General features: G+C 32.7%; 1 protein-coding gene across 1 annotated transcript in view; it reads right to left on the bottom strand.

The window, feature by feature from the left end:
• LOC130904103 (ATP-dependent translocase ABCB1-like) overlaps nt 1–19,330 on the bottom strand; it is a 28,231-nt gene that overhangs the window by 4,533 nt on the left and 4,368 nt on the right. The window contains exons 5-17 of the mRNA XM_057816662.1: nt 16,792–16,892; nt 16,545–16,716; nt 16,173–16,487; nt 13,887–14,255; nt 10,827–10,952; nt 10,381–10,755; nt 9,240–9,497; nt 8,174–8,344; nt 8,015–8,119; nt 4,998–5,159; nt 3,520–3,723; nt 2,363–2,598; nt 2,144–2,303 (exon numbers count right to left, since the gene is read on the bottom strand). Coding sequence (XP_057672645.1) covers nt 2,144–2,303; nt 2,363–2,598; nt 3,520–3,723; nt 4,998–5,159; nt 8,015–8,119; nt 8,174–8,344; nt 9,240–9,497; nt 10,381–10,755; nt 10,827–10,952; nt 13,887–14,255; nt 16,173–16,487; nt 16,545–16,716; nt 16,792–16,892 — 2,754 coding nt within the window. The remainder of the gene's footprint in view (nt 1–2,143; nt 2,304–2,362; nt 2,599–3,519; nt 3,724–4,997; nt 5,160–8,014; nt 8,120–8,173; nt 8,345–9,239; nt 9,498–10,380; nt 10,756–10,826; nt 10,953–13,886; nt 14,256–16,172; nt 16,488–16,544; nt 16,717–16,791; nt 16,893–19,330) is intronic.

Genomic DNA, 19,330 nt, shown 5'->3' with positions numbered 1-19,330 from the left:
TCCCCTTAAAACTTTATGAAAAAAAAACTTCTTACATTTGTTACCAATTCCGTAAATAATTTATTTCTTAAATGCGCCAAAAAGATAAAACCTTTATATACACACAAGGTGCCAATAGTGTGTTCATAGACCATCCATTTCCTTGTATTGTTGTTATTTCTATTTTTGTTTTTCCAATATAATTTCAAGTTATTGGCATATTGAGACCTTGGTCGTGTGAAGTAGGCAAATTAAGACCACAGAATCAAAACACTTTCTAGATTAATGTATATATAATCATCATATCATCTCCCGCCTTCTCTTAAAAATAGCTTCAAAGTGGAAGCCAAGTGGAAGTCAAAAATTTCCAATATGTATGTATATGTTACGAATAAAGCCTTAAATTGGATAATGGTAGCTTTAACCAGATATTTTGCGTATCATCCAAACTCTCTGGAAAATACGCGAATGATCCAGTGATTTCTTGCACTATACGGTTAATCCTTGATTTAGCCAAGGAGATATGGCTAAATTAAGAGGAGGAGACTAATTAAAAGTTAAGACGCAACCAATTTTTACTTTTTCCATGTAGAATATCAAAGAATTGATTTTAAAACGAATGTATTTCTGCAAACAAGTTTACAACTGTAAAAAGAGGTAAACAACACTACTTACGAGGGGAACCCAAAAGTAATCGGAATAGCATTGTCATAGGTGAAGCTTTTGTAGTACTGATTTCTGCCGCTAGGGCCTGCCTAGCCCAACTCGTCGCCAGATCAGTGCCGCGCGGGCCGTTGACTTGCCACGTTCTTTTCGTCATTAGTGACCGTTTTTGTTAGTGCTGTTTCACTGCTGCTTGGTTTTTTATGATGGCAAATTTAAGTGAACAACGTGCCGCTGTGAAATTTTATTTTCTACTCGGTAAAAACGCTGCCGAAACTGTTTTAATGCTGAAAACTGCTTACAAAACTCAAGTGTACGAGTGGTTTTCTCGATTTAAAAATGGCGACATGTCGATTGATGACAAACCTCGCTTTGGACGTCCATCAACTGCCCGAATCGATGAACATGTTGAAAGAATTCGAGATTTTGTGCGCACAGACCGTCGACAGATAATTGATCAACTGTCTGAAATCAGTGGAATATCTTGGAGCTCGGTTCAGCAAATAAGTGACTGGTTCTTCCACCATGACAACGCACCTGCACACTCAGCCATCACTGTTAGCCAGTTTTTGGTTAAAAATAACATGGTTCCGCTGCCTAATGCACCTTACTCGCCTGACCTGGCTCCGTGCGTCTTTTTCTTGTTTCCACGCATGAAAAGGGGTTTGAAAGGACAGCCACTTGAAAACATTGAAGACATCAAGAAAATAACGAGACAGGAGTTTGCAACCATCCCTAAAGATGAGTTCAAACAATGTTTCGAACAGTGGAAGCACCGTTGGGACAAATGTATTACTTGTAATGGAGAGTATTTTGAAGGGGATATGGTTGTTTTGTAAATATTTGCGAATATATAGCATTTAAAAAATAATTTTTGGTTATTTTTGGGTATATTTTATTCGACCTATAAAAATTATTTATTGCACAAGGTAGGCTGGAATGACATTTTGAATTGGATAAAACACCTGCCGATAACAGCGGTTCTTAAGCGTGACACATTTGCTTTATACTGACATCTTTTATATCTCTGACCTCCGGACGTTGATTGTTGATTTGCTGTGAAGATATCTATTCAGGTCCCACTACCTTTGTCTAAAGGATGCATACTCTTGAGAATTTGAAATTACTTTGGTAACTACATATCCAGGCGGTACAGGCCTTCTTCTCCTACATCCAATAATAAGCCTTTCAATACCACCAACTACACAAATATCAAACCTTTTTAATCGTCGATACTGTAGTACCGATTCAGATTTGCTTTCTTTTGCTACTTTTGTAGATTCCAAAAACTCATTATATTGGGCAGAATTCATAAAGCATGAATTTGAGTCTCAATTTACGCGATTTGAATCGCATTGACTACTGTTTTGTTTTGTCCAAACAACGTTAGAAAATTCTAGTTTTAACCGGTTAATTCCCGAAATTTTAAATTGTGTTACCTTTAAAACTATAGGGTACCGTGTTTTCCATATAGTTTTATTTTTTTAATATTAATTCTCACCTCTTTTAAATTAACTAAATCTGGTAGACTTCTACCGGTGGATCTTTTGGTTGTAAAGTTTATAACCCGTAATGCTGCTTGTATACCTTTCATTAAATTGGGTGAAAATGCTAGAGAATTAGCTACAGCAATGGTTGCCATTAGATTCATTTGCGCTACCCTGAAACACACAAATGTTTATACAACTCGACCTTGAAGTTTTGTCATCTTTTTACTTACATAAACATTTTTTCGTACGCTAAACCTTGGATAACAAGGAAACTTCCGTAATACAATGTCGCCGACTGGGCAACTATAGATAAGCTTTTCGATAGACCGAATACTAGTCCTCGTAAATGTAAAGGTTTTGTTGCACTATAGTAGGATAAAATACCCAAAATGTAGTTCTTGCAAAATTTATTTTCCAAACCGAGTGCCGCTATAGTTCTTATATTACTCACTGCTTCAACTGCCAACTGAAATATCATCAAATTTACATTTCAACAATATATTCGAAATTCGAATGGTGTTGCGGGTTGAGGAATCAAAATAAAACTGTACAAGAGTTTTTTAAAATGCCAATGTTTAGTTTAAAATAGCTAGTTCAAATTTTAATTTACATTCAGTCTCTGAAGACGATAATTTGGTTATCGAAACGCGCCTTGGATGGTGTAACTGAGTTTTGGAGGAGTGGTAGTGTAAATAGTATATTAAGTATCGAAACACATAAAGGAGTTTTGTTATTTTATTTTGTCAAACTTGTATTTCTATACAAATATACAAATTGTTCTCTGTATTTTCACTTGTTTTATCTATTAAGTCTATGAAATAAAAAAAAAATAACTGCTGTTTACTCACAAAATAATTTAAAAGCTTTCAATACTTCACTGTTGTCTTTTTGCCCACAGAAGCCATATTTAAAAAACGTGGCAGTTTATTGGATTATGGAGGGCAGAGAGAAGAAGATTAATCTTTATGTATGAACGGTGTCCGTCGAAATGTGTTAAGCAAGGCGCTATATTAGCATCAGGGTACATTTTTAACGAATAGCTAATAATTTTAACCCTTTTATTTTTAAGCTCTACTTATATCAATCATACCTTTTGTTTACATAAGCGCCAACTACTCTCGTATACTGGTTCTTGTCTATACTATATTTAGATTGTGTTAACCTATATTCTGAAAAGTTTTCTTCTTCTTTTCTTTGTTTCTCGCGGTTGCTCTTAAGGTGGGGCGTACTGGGTAGGCAAATTACATTATCTATTCTCGTTTAAAAAGTATCACATTGAAAAAGTGACTTTCTTTAATCTATTTTCAGTGATAACATTAACCGTTCACGGGAGAAAAAAAGTATAAAAAACATATTTATGATAAACTTCCAGAATATTCCTATTTACCTTTGTCGATTGCTCCAGGGATACGCCTCTAGTATCATTCATTCCCGCACTGTTACGTTTTTCTATGAAAATTGCGAACACCATAAAGGGAATGAAGCATGCTGCTACTAGCGCTAGCCTCCACTGGAAGTAGGCGGATATACCAAGAGCTACACTAAATGCAGCTAAAGATTGGAAAATTTGTCCTATACGTTGTCCAGTTGCCTAGAATAGTTGAATTTAAGAAATAATCGAAGACTATCAATTTTATAGAATATTTGTTTATCAATATCAATTTGACCTTGACATTCAACACTATCTGATCTTTTGAAACTTTTGTTTCAAGTTTCTAGTGTAATATGGGAATTTTTATCATATCATCTACTTGGAATACCCTGTAATTTGATAGCCACTGTCTACAATTCTTCACTATAATTCTTAATATTATATGTGAATGTTTTTTAACCTTTCATGTTATGGTTAGAGTGCAATATTACTATAAATGCAATCAGTTTAGATATTTACAGGTTATAGAAGAAGTTTATGTGTTTTCTCATAAAATGGTATACTTTTCGTTCGTACATTAGTAGTACTAAATGTGGAACGAAAGGATGAACTAAACCAAATCATATATTTAAAAGACCCAAATTTTTTTTACTACAATAAATGATTTTGTATTTAAATAAACTATTATCATAGAGTAATTGTTTAGTTTGTTCGCAGAAATACTAATTAAAAAAGAACTTGCACAGGAAACATGCGAATGAAGTGGGTATTTAATTACTGTTACATTTTTTTTTTCAAGTAAATATGCAACTGTCTGCTGGGTTGAGTATTGAGAGTCATTTTATAGTTTCGGAGCCAATTCGAGAATTGTTTGGGGATCAAATGTTAAGTAAGAAAATAATTGAATTTTTTGGGGGTGTCGTGGTGTCGTTTTATGTATAAAAGGGGGACTAGTAAGGAGCCTTTCGAATACTAGTCAAGAAGGTGATTTCGATGCGCAATTTTTAGACTAACGGTCATCTGGGAAAACATCGTAACTCAATTTATATACTCATTGTAAGTAACTGGGAGCTTTACCACCACACTTGCCAATTGCATCACAATATGTGTGAGCACACTGAGTCGAGTTTTGAATTATAATTATTTGCCCTCAATTTTTGGCCTCTATCAAAACACATAGTCGCAAATTGTTAGTTGTAAAAATAATATTAGAAAAATCAAAAATCTAGAAATAAAGGGATACTTTAATGAGTTCAATAGAAACTTCCTTTTATACGAGAAAAATTACAAGATATTTCAAGATATGGCACATTGAAAGTTTAATAACTCCCAGATAAGTCGGTGTGTTTTAAAAAGAGCTCATAAAAAACTTTAAACGTGAGAAATTTAGGTATTTCAAATACTTTTTAATGATCTACCATTCCTTTAATTTACGCCCTTTTATTGCATGAGAAATAATAAAGACATAAATTATAAATACTCTGGATACTCACTCCTTGAATTCTAGCAGCATCTCCAGATAGTCTTGCACACAGAGCTCCAACTCCATTAGATTTTCTGTCGAAGAAGCTCATTTCTTTGAATAAGATCGTTTTAAACATTTTTATTCGTATTCTTTCCGTCATTCTTTCTCCGGCGATACCAAGGAAGGATGTCTAAAAAAACTCGGTTAAATATGATTTTTACGTTTCTGTGAATTCTACAATTTAACGGCATTCTGATTGTCCGCTAGCTGTTAGAATGATGAACGATACCAAACATGAAGAACAGCTGTATATTGTTCCACTATAGTGTGGTTCAATAAATAAGCTTTTGACTAGTAAAAACGTTCGTGTAGCCCCTTCGTCACTTTATTAACCCTACTTGAGTCATTGGGACTTTTTATTTTCGCGAGATTAGAAAATTACTCATTTTGGGACATTGAAAGCATTGAAATAATTACAACTAGCTGAAAATTATTTTTTAAGAGACGGTACTGAGTTGTGAAAAAACATTAACAAAAATAAAGCTTATTATACTGGTCAACAATTTTTTTATCACACGAAAACTTATACTAAATTTTGAAAGTACCATGGTCACCAAACAATAATATATCAATGGAAAAAAATTGCGATCTCAGGTTTTTTTGTGACATGAAGACATATATTTTTATGAAAAGTACAAAAATAACTAACACTTAAAAAATATTCCAAAAAGTCCAATAAATCCTCGCGGGGTAGATACTAGATTTTCCTTTAAGAACTTTTGTAGTTATAATTCCAATATCGATTCAAGTTAATAATTAAATTTGAGTTTAGAAAAGTTTCTCTTTGTTTTAAATATAATTCAATACTTAATAAAAAAAATTAAAATCTATTATTGCACAATAATTAATCGTATTAAAGTAACAAATCTTAATCTGTATTGTATTATGAGCTGCTTATTAATGTTTTGCAATGAACTAAAAGAAAAATATTTCATTCTATTTTATCAATAACTTTAACGATATAATATATATTCATTTATCAGAATAATTCACCAATTTAATTTAATAATATAATTAAGCAATCATTGAATGAATTATAGTGATTTTTTCAGCGTTTTGAGGCCTTACATTTGCCGCTGAATTATGTTAAGATGGCGCTCCAGTCGTAGGTGGGTCCGAGCGTTTGCCGTGTAAGTCGAATTCGCGTTAAGTCGGGGTTCAACTTTGCATATAAAGTATGTTCAATTGGGACCGGAGTGTAAAGAAAACAATAATTTAGAAGAAAAATATTTAATAATTTGTAAGTTAATAAAACAATTTACATTGTTATGAATAAAGTAACCTAAACTGAATTTATTTTGATGTCGAAGGCTTATATAGAAATGTGAAAAGTCCCCGACACTGCCACACGACCAGCGGATTCCAAAGTGCAATAAACAATATTCACATAGTCGGCAGATTCCAAACTACGTATCAAATAAATATAAGTTCATTCATTGTTTTGTTACTATTCATTGTTAAAATATTGATTTATCTGTAAAGTTATTTTCTGTAGAAATTATAAGTCGTTTATTGTAAATAAAAATACTTTATTTCCCGTTTTGTAGTAAAAACGCATTCTCCATTAGAATCAATTTTTTGTAAACTTTGTAACCCATTTTCAATTGAATTAAGTCCTTCTGTTAAGTTTGAAATTGTCATTTGGTTTACCGATTCAACTGGTTCTAGCGAATCAGTTTGTTCAATGTCTTGCTCATACTTACGCATTTCTATAACCTCGTTAATTGTTAGCTCTTGATTGAGCGAATCTAGCAATTCTTGAACGTCATCTTTATCGACCTCTAAATTTAATTGTTTGGTGATATCGATTACTTCTTCTATTATGCTATCGATTTGTTTAGGATCTGAAACTGATTCTCCTTGGGTTTCAGTTGTGAAAAAAAATGGACACAATTTTTTCCAAGCACCATGGAGAGTTTTTTGTGAAACCTCATTCCAGGATTGTCCAGTAATTACTTCTAAAGTCTTTAACAGAAAGCTCATTGTTTTGTCTCATAGCTTCATGTAGATGTGCAAATGACCGCCTTGTGTAGTAAGCTTTAAATGTTTTAATGACTCCCTGGTCCATTGGTTGAAGCAAGCTGGTGCATTATCAATTAGTAGCATCACTTTAAATGGGATTTCATTTAATTAACAGTAACGTTCGACTTCAGGAATAAATGGTGGCCAAAACAGTCTTCAAAAAGAGAAGCTGTCACCCAAGCTTTCGTATTAGACTTCTAAATGACAGACAAACCAGCTTTGGTTTTATTTTTCAAGGCTCTTGGATTCTCTGAGCGATAAACTAAGAGAGGTTTTGATTTACAATCTCCAGCTGCATTCGGACCAACCATTAGTGTCAATCGATTCTTGGCGGCTTTAAAACCTGAAAAAGTTTTCTCTTCATGTGCAATAAAAGTTCTTTTAGGTATTTTCGTCCAAAGACCGGTTTCATCCACGTTGAAAATGGTTTGGCTAGTGTAGCCACCTTCATATATCATTAAACACTTCATTTTTAGCCGCCTACCCAGCTTCTTCTTTTAGTTTTTCAAAAATCTGCTTTGCTTGAAAGCACATTGTATTTTGATCGACAGGATAATTTTTCACTCTTACTTGATTATCACACCATGAGACTGAGAGTCTTTCACAACTTGTCGGGCTGTTGATTCCGGTAGGTCAAATTTCTTTGCCAATTCACAAATTTTAATTTTTGCTTCAAAGTATTTAATTATATTCAGGCTACACTCCAAAGACAGTGTTTTTCTTTTCTTGTTAGGCTCCAATGACTCATTTTTCGTTCTCTTAGATAACATAATTAGAGATTATAAGTAAAACGCACTGCGCGTGTAAAACAATTCCATCCGGAACACGTTTAAACCTGTCGCAAACTGAACACTGAGAGGGCGGAGCGAGAGAGCCGATAGGTATTACTGTATTCAATTCAATTCAAATTAGAAAAAAAAAAAAAATAATGCAAAATATGACACAAAACTGATGAATATTTACCTGGATAAAAACAGACACTGTCATTATTGCTCCAGCTATTACAAAATACCAACAATAATGCTTTGTGTAGATCCGAATACAACAGGGATCAACTAGAGACAAGGCCTAAAATAATGTTCCATTAGAAAACAATTATCCCTTTTGTTATGAACTACTCACTCCCAAAATACTACCAAATATAACACCGAAAGTTGAAATTCCTGCACCCGATACTATGGATGCCAACGAAGCGATCAAAATATAAAACCATTCAGGCGAGTTCAATTTCAATACTTCGCAAAATTTGAATCCCGTTTTTATATTGACTTCATTTACATCAATTTCTTCATCCTAGGAAAACATAAGATCAAAAATAATTTCAAATTGTCAAAAAAGATATATAAATATACAAAAAAATTGGTTATTTGCAAACAAATGCTTATTGATGTTCCATTCTGTTTGCTTCAAGTGTGTTTTGTGATTGTTGAGGCACAACTTCATAACTCAGATACACCAGAAGTATATTGATAACCTTGGACCTATAAGGAGTCCATATATACTCCTCATTGGCTCATCTCTCTTAGTTACATGTCTGTTATCGCCATAATATGGCTCTATATTAGCTATAGGTGGGGTCACTTGGATCCCAATCGTCATTCGAATGCGCACTAAATCTGACTGACCAGAGAAAAAATATTTTTTTAACCAGTTAGTTCCTAGAGGCTTGTGGTGTAGTGGTTATGGTGGTCAACTAGTTTAGATTTGAGGTCGAAAAGACAAATTGATCCTTGGTACGGCTGACACAAAAGGGGGCTATCGACTAAGCGTTATAGTGATTCTAATCAAGAAACACGTAGCTTCAGGCATCGAAATCCACAGCGATGGACAAGATCCTGGGGATGAACTAGGTTTACAAGACCGAGGCTCCTAAATCATGGAAGCATTTGAAAACTAACTGTTAAAAAGGAATGACTTTGGGAATGGATCCATTCGGCCAGCTATTGGAGGAGATAAATATTGATTCAAGTCTTCAATACCAAATTTTAAGTGTGAAAATAATACAAAAGATTAATGTCAAAGTAATACTTGTATATGAGTATTACAGTGTATTAAAAGCAATTGATCTGTTCTGAATTGTTCAATAGATTGTTGCCTCTTACCAGTACATATAGAATCTTGGTTAAAGAATATTGAGAAGTGCTTATCTTCATATATATCACACATATTCAGCTTTTAGAATACTTACTTCAACTTGTTCTTCAATAATTATCTCTTCATCTACCTCATCAATACTTCCTTCGTTATATATCGCTTCAGTTGAATCATCGATATCAGTGGAAACTTGTGCATTGACAAGTTTGAAATAAGTGCCCCCTAAAGCCATTAGTTCAACGTGTGTGCCTTCTTCTACGGCTGTTCCCTCTGAGAGTACTATAATCTTATTTGCGTTTCTAACTGTGGATAATCTGTGGGCTACAATTATCGTCGTACAATCAACAGTTGCCTAAAAAGGTTGAAATCATATCTATAAACAAGTAAATTGCCCTACTTCTTGATCAAAATGGTTTATTGTCTTAATCTGGGTATAGTGATAGATATACTGTATTTATATGTATTCCAGATATTTTTACCGTTCGCGATTCTATGTCCATTAATCAGTTGAAGATACCCAAAGTTAGTGTTGCAAAATTTTCTATTAAAGTAGGTTGAAAACTTTGCTTGTGTAATAGCACATTTACACTGTTCAAATTTTAGGATATAAGTACAAAAAATTGGAAATAATATCATTAGATTTTCTACATCTCCTTATTTTGCACCCGTGTAGATTGGTTAGGCGATTCATCCAGTCAAAAAAATTTTTTAATGATAATCGATTACCAAAATTTTAACGAAAATACAATAGATGATAAATGTACCATGTCAAAAATTGAAAGAATTTTAGATAATCTAGAAATAACTACATATAGTACAGCCTTTAGGCCGGGTGCAAGTTGAGACGCAGTTCGCTGCTACATTTTGATGAAGGTGGACGTGTCTTAATGTATTAATATATCAAAAGGTCTAAGAAATAAGAAATTTAAACTAGTTTATTGACCATGTGTATGGTTTAGAGAAGCTTGTTGAATAAAAAACTTTGAAATTTACTTTGCTGGTAGATATATTAGATACTCCGGATCATTAACTGGAGAAGAATCAATACATCAGTTATAAACACTGAGCATCCTTCAGCGCTACAGCAAGAAAGGGGACACAACGGATTCTTTGAGTCACACTGTATATGACACCCTTAATCACATCCATAAATATACATATGTCAAATGAACAATTAGAAGACTAACTTTGTTGTTTAATATATTATGATGAATGTGAATATTAAAGCTTCTTACCATATTTAGAGCAGCTAAAACTTTCGCCTCAGTAGTATTATCAAAAGCTGAAGTAGCTTCATCAAGTAGCAACAATTTGGGTTTTCTAATTAAAGCTCTGGCAATTGCTATTCTTTGTTTCTGGCCACCGGATAGCAACATTCCTTTTTGACCTACTACTGTCTTGTAACCGTCTGGTAGTTTCATGATAAAATCATGGGCGTAGGCCGTTTTAGCTACAGCTATAGCTTCTTCATCGGTCGATCCTTCTTTACCGTATTTAATATTTTCCATTATGGTAGTATCGAAAAGAACAGGTTCTTGTCCAACCAATCCGGTTTGGTTCCTGAACCATTTCGTATCCAATTTCTTGATATTTACGCCGTCGACGTATATCTAAAAAAGTGGAAACTAGTATTTTCGATAATTATTTTATTTTTATAAAATAGATTTCGTCAATATGTTACCTCTCCAGAAATTGGATCATAAAATCTTTCGAGTAATTGTACAATTGTTGATTTTCCACAACCTGAACTTCCTACTATTGCTACAGTTTCTCCGGGGTTAATATTGAAACTTATCCCTTTTAAAACCTGAAATATGAAATTTTTTTGATAAGTAAATAAACTTATGTTGAATAATATATTCGAGCGACTCTTGAAATGATGCTTTTCAATTGATAAGATTTGATATTAAAAATTAATTTACTCCGTTGACACTACGGGGCTCAATTATTTATTCTAGAAATCAAGGTTTATAACTTTATAATTGACTCGCAGTACTTTCAAAATAAACAGCATCTTAACCAAATGCTATAAAAAGAATAGAAAAAGCGGATTATATATAGTCCGGGAGCCGGCAGTCTCAAAAGACCCGTGATCGCGGAATTGCTAAACTTTTATATAAATCGACAGCTATTAATTATTCAAAATAAAACAAAAATGTTTTACCGTCATCGCGGATTTCGATTAAAAATGGAAGGAAATATAGGAAATTTTTTTCGAGTTCCTTTTTTATTTCGGTTGAATAAAATATCGTAATCAATTTAATAATTTAAGAAAATACAAAAAGCATTTGTTTATACTAAAGCAGAACATAATTATTATCATTCATCTAAACCATCATCATCACAATTATAATGTTTTTCATTCTCTGATTCGTCACATTCTTCATTATTTTCATGTTGACTCAGGTGGTGCAGCTATGAGCTATCAGCTATGATTTTCGTGAATTGCCATCAACGTTCGATTGGATTATATGAAATGCATTTTGGTTCTGTCATCATGCCTTTATAAAATTCTTCTCTGTCACTTGTACTTGCAGAGAACTTCAAAAATAATTCAAATCTTGCAGCATTTACATCACTATCTGTTTTTTCTTTATTATTAATGTCTTGTGGATCTGTTTAATGCTCAAAAATATTTTGATACTCTTCAATTTTTATCAATGAATTGATACAACCGAATGTGGATGACAATTCACTGAAAATCATAAACTCGAACCATTTTGGTTAAACGGCCAAGTGGCACCACCTGAGTCAACATGGAAATAATAAAGAATGTGACGAATCGGAGGATGAGAAACATTATAATTGTGATGATAATAGTTTAGATGAATGATAATAATTTTGTTCTACTTTAGTATAAACAATTGTTTATTCTATTATCTTAAATTAATAAATTGATTACGATATTTTAATCATCTGAAATAAAAAATGAACTCGAAAAAGAATTTCCTATATTTTCTTCGATTCTATTCATCCTTTTACAGCTTTAAATTTAATATATAAACATTTTTTATGGACGCTTATTACAAAGTGAAATGATGTAATTGCAGGCTGAAATTTTATCCCCCAATCACACCCTTTAAATAGGTAAGACGGGCCCTTCCGGCTGGAAAAAATTGGTAAGCCGATTTTTTTTCATTAATTCACAAAATTTCCTATCGAATATACCGTTTTTATCGAAATCTTAGATGACGGGAAAAAATTAATCGACGCTCTAGTTAATAGCTGTCGATTTACATAAAAATTTAGCAATTTCGCGATCACGGGTCTTTTGAGATTGCCGGCTCCCGGACTAATACAAGAGTATGTTCCAATCACTTCATTTCTGGTACGTGCGTGTTAATAGTAACCTGTTAAGTGCTTTAAAAAGAGTTTATACGAAGCCAGTAATTTTGACGCCAGTACTGCAGACAAGCAAGCTCTGGCCTGGCCCCTGTTGTTTAGACGAGGCCACTCATTCACGGATTTTTCTTTGGATGTGCACACGGTTGTGATAAGATTAAAAAATAATGAAATGGCGGCAGTCTGTTGAAAAAGAAATGTTTAAAGAACATCTCTACTTTATCAAGAAAAGATTTGAGTACTTTACACAAAGTTTTACGAATTTTGAGTATCCTCTTTGTTTAATTTTCTCGTTTAAACAAAAACAAAGACACACACATGATACGGACATTGACAGTGACAGGCGTAATGCGTCTAGATGCGTGCGCCAGCGATGGCCTCGTGTAAACTAGGCTTTAAAACAGCCTAGAAAAAAGGTGCTCTTAAATAAATATATTAAATTGAATAAAAGCTGTTGGTGTATGAAGAACTAAGAAACAAATGGTCGCTTGTTTTTTCGGAATAACTGGAAATGTCTCCAGCGTTCTATTAGAGCAACGTAGAACGGTGAATTTTTAATGGTACACCAGCATTTGTTTACCAGAAGAGGTCGTAAAACAAAACATCTGATGGGTACTACTTGTTTGGTATCAAATGATTTCTTCTTTTTCCCGCGTATCAAGAATAAATTACGAGGTCAACGTTTTTCTATACTTGAAGAAGCAGTTGATGCATTCAAATTACAAGCTGGAGGTACCTCAATCGAAACAGAAAAAATCCCAGGGCAACAACACGTTTTGTCGAAATAATAAATAATTTCTCTCAAAACTAAATTACACTTAGTCTAATGGCCATATTAGTCTTGCCCAGTTCATGGTTTTGGATTGCCGTATATAAGAAATGAGAAACTTTTTACTAATCGTGAATTCTTTGCATTAAAATTCTTAGTATGAATTTAATGTTGATACCATTGTGGAAAATTAATTGAGACAATAATGAGGCTCATAAAAGTGACTTGTAAAGGCAGAAGAGACTTGAACGAAAAGATCAAGGCTTAAGAAAAAATTATTAAATAATTGAATACAACATTTAAATGGCTGGAAGAACAATTTCAAGACTTTGAAGAATCTGTAACTATATTTATTTTAACCCTAGCAAAATAACTGGAAATTTTATCCGAACTGTTTAGTCAAATACTACCGAAAGGACATGAAAGAAAGAAGATATAATTTTAGTCCAAAAAATAACAGTAAACACTGATGCAAAAGCAACAAGAATGAAATTGAGACAAAGACACTCAAAGGTGTAACCAAGGAATAAGAAAGAAATGGAGGTATGCATGGCAACAAATAGTATTAACATAAGTTATTATAATGAATTTAAAAAGCTATGTGAAATCTCACATAAAGTTATAACTTACCGTTACACTAGATCTTGACGGATAGTGAAACTTAACATTCCTAAATTGAATACTTCCTCGAAAAGAATCAAGTATAATGTTTTGTTTGAGTATATCTAATAATGGTATACTCTCATTACCAATTGATCGCTTTTGAATTAAAAATTCAGTTTTTGCTTGATTCCCTTCACTATCGATAGGTAAAAAAGTTTCTTTGGTTCCTGATTCTTCCTCAATGGGTTGATTGTGGTTTCCCTTTGAATTAATCGTTGGTTGAGTTTCAATAACGTTGAATATTTTCACTGCAGCTGCTTTTGCAATTCCAAATATTTCTATGAAAGGAAATACTGAACCGAAGTTTAGAGAAGCTAGCATCACACTTGTAAATACCTAAAATATATACGCGAAATAGTTAAAAAAACACAAGGTTTCCATAGAAAGTGGATATTCAGTCAATTCAAGATTAATATTAAATCATATCAAGTGACAGGTACAGTTATTCTGAAGATAGAGGATTAATCTTCTAAAATATACGTTGTCTGGCAACTCCAGGTTCACGGCGATTTAGATTGCCAGTTTCCCTTAAGCATCTAAATGTTTCAAAAGTATGACGATTAGGTTGACGTCTATTGGGAAAACGCTCTTCATAAATTCTTTTTGCTTCTCTTCCATTTCCATCAGCTTTGCCGTAAGCCATCAACATATCAGCGTATTCCTCGTTAGTAAAAGCAGCCATTAAAAATAACAGTAACAACAAAACTTAACAACAATAAACGAAAACAAAAATAATGCGCAGAGCGGAGTTGTGAAGTACAACACGTGTAGTAGCAAAGAACGACAAGTGTCGACTCCCACTATCCTTTATCTATGGTGTCGACTAAATGCACCCGACAGGATGCGCAAGGGCCAAAGGGAGCATAATAGTCAACCGATGAAAGAGATAGCACAAAACTTTTAGCTGTGTTACAATGAGACAAAACCTTTTACATGCTCAATTGAATAGTTTAGGTTTTCACCCTTTTAATGCATTCGTGACGACAAACCGGTTTTTGTTGAGTTACCTGGTTAGTTATGATACATGTTACATACCGTTCGAAAGAATATTAACTAGAGAAGTTTTTAAAAACATTTGTAAATGCCATACACTGTATTTTTTTTTATTATTACCATCTGAAGTTGACATAAGGATGATTTTTTTTCGATTTATGAAAGTTTGATACTTCACTGTTATTTCTTTTTGAATAGTTTGTATGAAATTATGATTAAATCTGAATAAGGTAAGACTACACTAACAAATGACATCATTTTTTTAACATTTCAGCGGTTATTAAAAAAATAATTAAAGTTTTTATACAAAAAAATGGAGATTTTCTAGAAAAATAGAAAAAAAATTATTACTCATTAAACTTAAGGCAAAATGTTGTTTAAGTAGGCGCAACACGTAGCCAACACCATCACCTATCGACCATTTTCCTATGGCTACTCACCCTCCAAACACCCTGTATAGCAGTACCTGCATTAACTTCCATTTTAGGACAGTAAAAATAAATTGGTGAGTCTATAAATTTAAAACGGTAAAAATAAGCTGTGAAACATCCAAGATCACTTAACCATTATACGAGGAAGGTCCAACAAGTGCCTGACCTAGAGATGACGGTAGTTGCTTGAAATATTCCACTGTATTAAAAAGTACACAATCTATACAGCATTTGTTTCAAGTTTGAAGATACCACGTTATGTGATACAATACTGTTATAAGAAAAGCTTCAGCCCAACCAATATAAAAGCAGAACTAGATTCTACTCTTGGTGAAACTGTGTTTGGCAATGTTTCACAGAAATCAAGCCGAATTTTTGCACCGTTTCATAACCACGGATGAAACATGAGTCTATCACGTTTTTTTTAGATGCGCGTGGATAAATTTTCATTGACTATATTGAAAACTGAAAAACTATCAACGGCGAGTATTATGCGAACTTATTGAGCGAAGAAATCGAGCAAAAACGGCCAAAATAAATGAATTTAAGTTTGAATTGCTACCTGATGCACCCTATTCGCAAGATTCACTTGAAAACAAGGCTAAGTGGTCAAAGATTTCCCGGAATTTTTGTATTTTCTTAGTTGGGACATAGTAGTCATTGTAGTACACTGAACAAGTACAAAAGAACTAAGCTGTTAAATCTGGTGTTTACCACTAGAGCAATGGTGAATAGAGAGAATGGTAATTGAGACTAATACTTTTAAAATTAGATAGATTTCCCTAGAAAAATATTTTTATGAGAACAGAGAAATTATATATTTACTTACTGTGACCATATTCCCGGGGGTATAGGTAGGATTCGGATTTTTTCTATCTTTCAACACCAAATCAACACCATACCAAAAAGCTAGAGCATAGCTGCTAAATAATAGCGTATACATTGAACCAAATCCAAGAGCATTAAAAATCGCCCGTTTTATATTATTTTTTTTAGCGATCACCAGATTCTTAGAGTATCTTTCTAGTTCTTTTTGCTGCCCTCCGAAAGCAGTCACTGTAGGTATCAATGATATCACTTCTTCGGCTACAGCACCTGAATCAGCATAGGCCTGCATCTCATTCTTTGCATATTTCGCGTTTAACTAGAAGATTAATACTTACATATAATTACAAACATGAATTTGTATTGAAAAACTCACCTTGTTCATGATGCTGAAAGGTATTATAGTTGCTGGTATAGCCACTAAAGAAATAAGTGCCAATTCCCATCCTTTAATCAAAGAAATAAGTACGGCTGTAATCAATATGAAAAAGTTCTGTAGGAATATTGGTACTTTTTCTCCTATTCCATCTTCAAATTTACACAAATCCCTGTAAAATGAACGCGTTGTGTTTGGCTCAAAATAAAACGGAATAGATAAAAAAGTGTCAACTCTTTCTACTCACTCAGACATTCTACTAGCGAAATCCCCTGTTTGGTTTGTGTCGTACCATGAGACATCTTGATTTAACATTGATTTCAGATATTTACACCGTATCACAAAAACCTGAAACGCGTTTAAACAAAATAAAAACTTCATATCTTCTCACAGTATGTAAAAATCGAATTGAATTAATTTATTACATCAGTTATTGTACATTGTAATTATTCGTATCATTATTCGGGTCCAGCAGATATATCATGCTTACTTTTTTCGTATCTCTTTGTATATCTTATTAACAATTCATCTAAAAGTACCAATTTTTGTAATATTCAATTTCAACTCTTATGTATGTAAATAAATAAATAAATTATAAAAAATCTCGAAACACGTCAAAATTAAATTAGAAATTAACATTTTTCAATATGAAAAACTGACTCCAACATCCAAAACCTCCAACTTTTATAAATGAGAAGTAGAGATTTTGATATATTAAATGAATTAACAGAAAAAAAAAGAAACAAAAAAACTTGTTTTCCATTTTATCACACAGGTAACTGATCAATGCGAGATATTCACTTTGAGACAACCAACAGATAAAGACAATGAAGCTGTTGGTTTATAGAAAATCTTTGATAGTATCAACAGAGAAAAAATAATAAGGAATAGAGAAATTAGTAAACGATTAATAAATTTAGTCAAAAATATATATTAAGGAAACAGAGAATGTTGTACAAGTTAGCGGGATAATGACAAGTAGTTTCGTAAAAGACAAAGGAGTAAAACAAGAAGGCGATTCAATCCTATTGTTCCTATTAATAATGACGAAAAAGGTAAAAAAGTCAGCAAAGAAAAAAGAGAAAACACACACAGGATAAAATAGATTGAGACCAATTTGCAAAACCAGATGGAAGAATTGGCAAAAGGGAAAATAAACTGCATAGAGTTTTTTTGAGCAAAAAAGAGATAAGAAAACGTGGTAATACCAATAATGCTATTAAAAATGACGAAGAAGGTAAAAAAGTCAGCAAAGAAAAAAGAGAAAACACACACAGGATAAAATAGATTGAGACCAATTTGCAAAACCAGATGGAAGAATTGGCAAAAGGGAAAATAAACTGCATAGAGTTTTTTTGAGCAAAAAAGAGATAAGAAAACGTGATAATACCTATAATGCTATTAAAAATGACGAAGAAGGTAAAAAAGTCAGAAATGAAAAAAGAGAAAACACACACAGGATAAAATAGATTGAGACCAATTTGCAAAACCAGATGGAAGAATTGGCAAAAGGGAAAATAAACTGCATAGAGTTTTTTTGAGCAAAAAAGAGATAAGAAAACGTGATAATACCTATAATGCTATTAAAAATGACGAAGTAGGTAAAAAAGTGAGAAAAAACAAAGAGGAAACACATATAGGATAAAATAGATTGAGACCAATTTACATAAACGAACTAATGTACGCAGATGATTTATTTACTAATAGCAAGAAAGAGATACGAAACAGAATAAAGAAGTGGATGTACTACAGATAAACACAAAAACAAAAATAATAAATCACCGTGTAAATACAAGAACATGGAAAGAGTTAATAAGCTTAAGTATCAATTGACAATTGCAAAACCAGATGGAAGAATTGACAAAGGGGAAAATAAACTGTATAGAGTTTTTTTGAGCAAAAAAGAGATAAGAAAACGTGGTAATACCAATAATGCTATTAAAAATGACGAAGAAGGTAAAAAAGTCAGCAAAGAAAAAAGAGAAAACACACACAGGATAAAATAGATTGAGACCAATTTGCAAAACCAGATGGAAGAATTGGCAAAAGGGAAAATAAACTGCATAGAGTTTTTTTGAGCAAAAAAGAGATAAGAAAACGTGGTAATACCAATAATGCTATTAAAAATGACGAAGAAGGTAAAAAAGTCAGCAAAGAAAAAAGAGAAAACACACACAGGATAAAATAGATTGAGACCAATTTGCAAAACCAGATGGAAGAATTGGCAAAAGGGAAAATAAACTGCATAGAGTTTTTTTGAGCAAAAAAGAGATAAGAAAACGTGGTAATACCAATAATGCTATTAAAAATGACGAAGAAGGTAAAAAAGTCAGCAAAGAAAAAAGAGAAAACACACACAGGATAAAATAGATTGAGACCAATTTGCAAAACCAGATGGAAGAATTGGCAAAAGGGAAAATAAACTGCATAGAGTTTTTTTGAGCAAAAAAGAGATAAGAAAACGTGATAATACCTATAATGCTATTAAAAATGACGAAGAAGGTAAAAAAGTCAGAAATGAAAAAAGAGAAAACACACACAGGATAAAATAGATTGAGACCAATTTGCAAAACCAGATGGAAGAATTGGCAAAAGGGAAAATAAACTGCATAGAGTTTTTTTGAGCAAAAAAGAGATAAGAAAACGTGATAATACCTATAATGCTATTAAAAATGACGAAGTAGGTAAAAAAGTGAGAAAAAACAAAGAGGAAACACATATAGGATAAAATAGATTGAGACCAATTTACATAAACGAACTAATGTACGCAGATGATTTATTTACTA

The sequence above is a fragment of the Diorhabda carinulata genome, chromosome 2 (assembly GCF_026250575.1).
Source record: "Diorhabda carinulata isolate Delta chromosome 2, icDioCari1.1, whole genome shotgun sequence".
Classification (NCBI taxonomy): domain Eukaryota; kingdom Metazoa; phylum Arthropoda; class Insecta; order Coleoptera; family Chrysomelidae; genus Diorhabda; species Diorhabda carinulata.
This window is presented reverse-complemented; position numbering and strand designations above follow the sequence as displayed.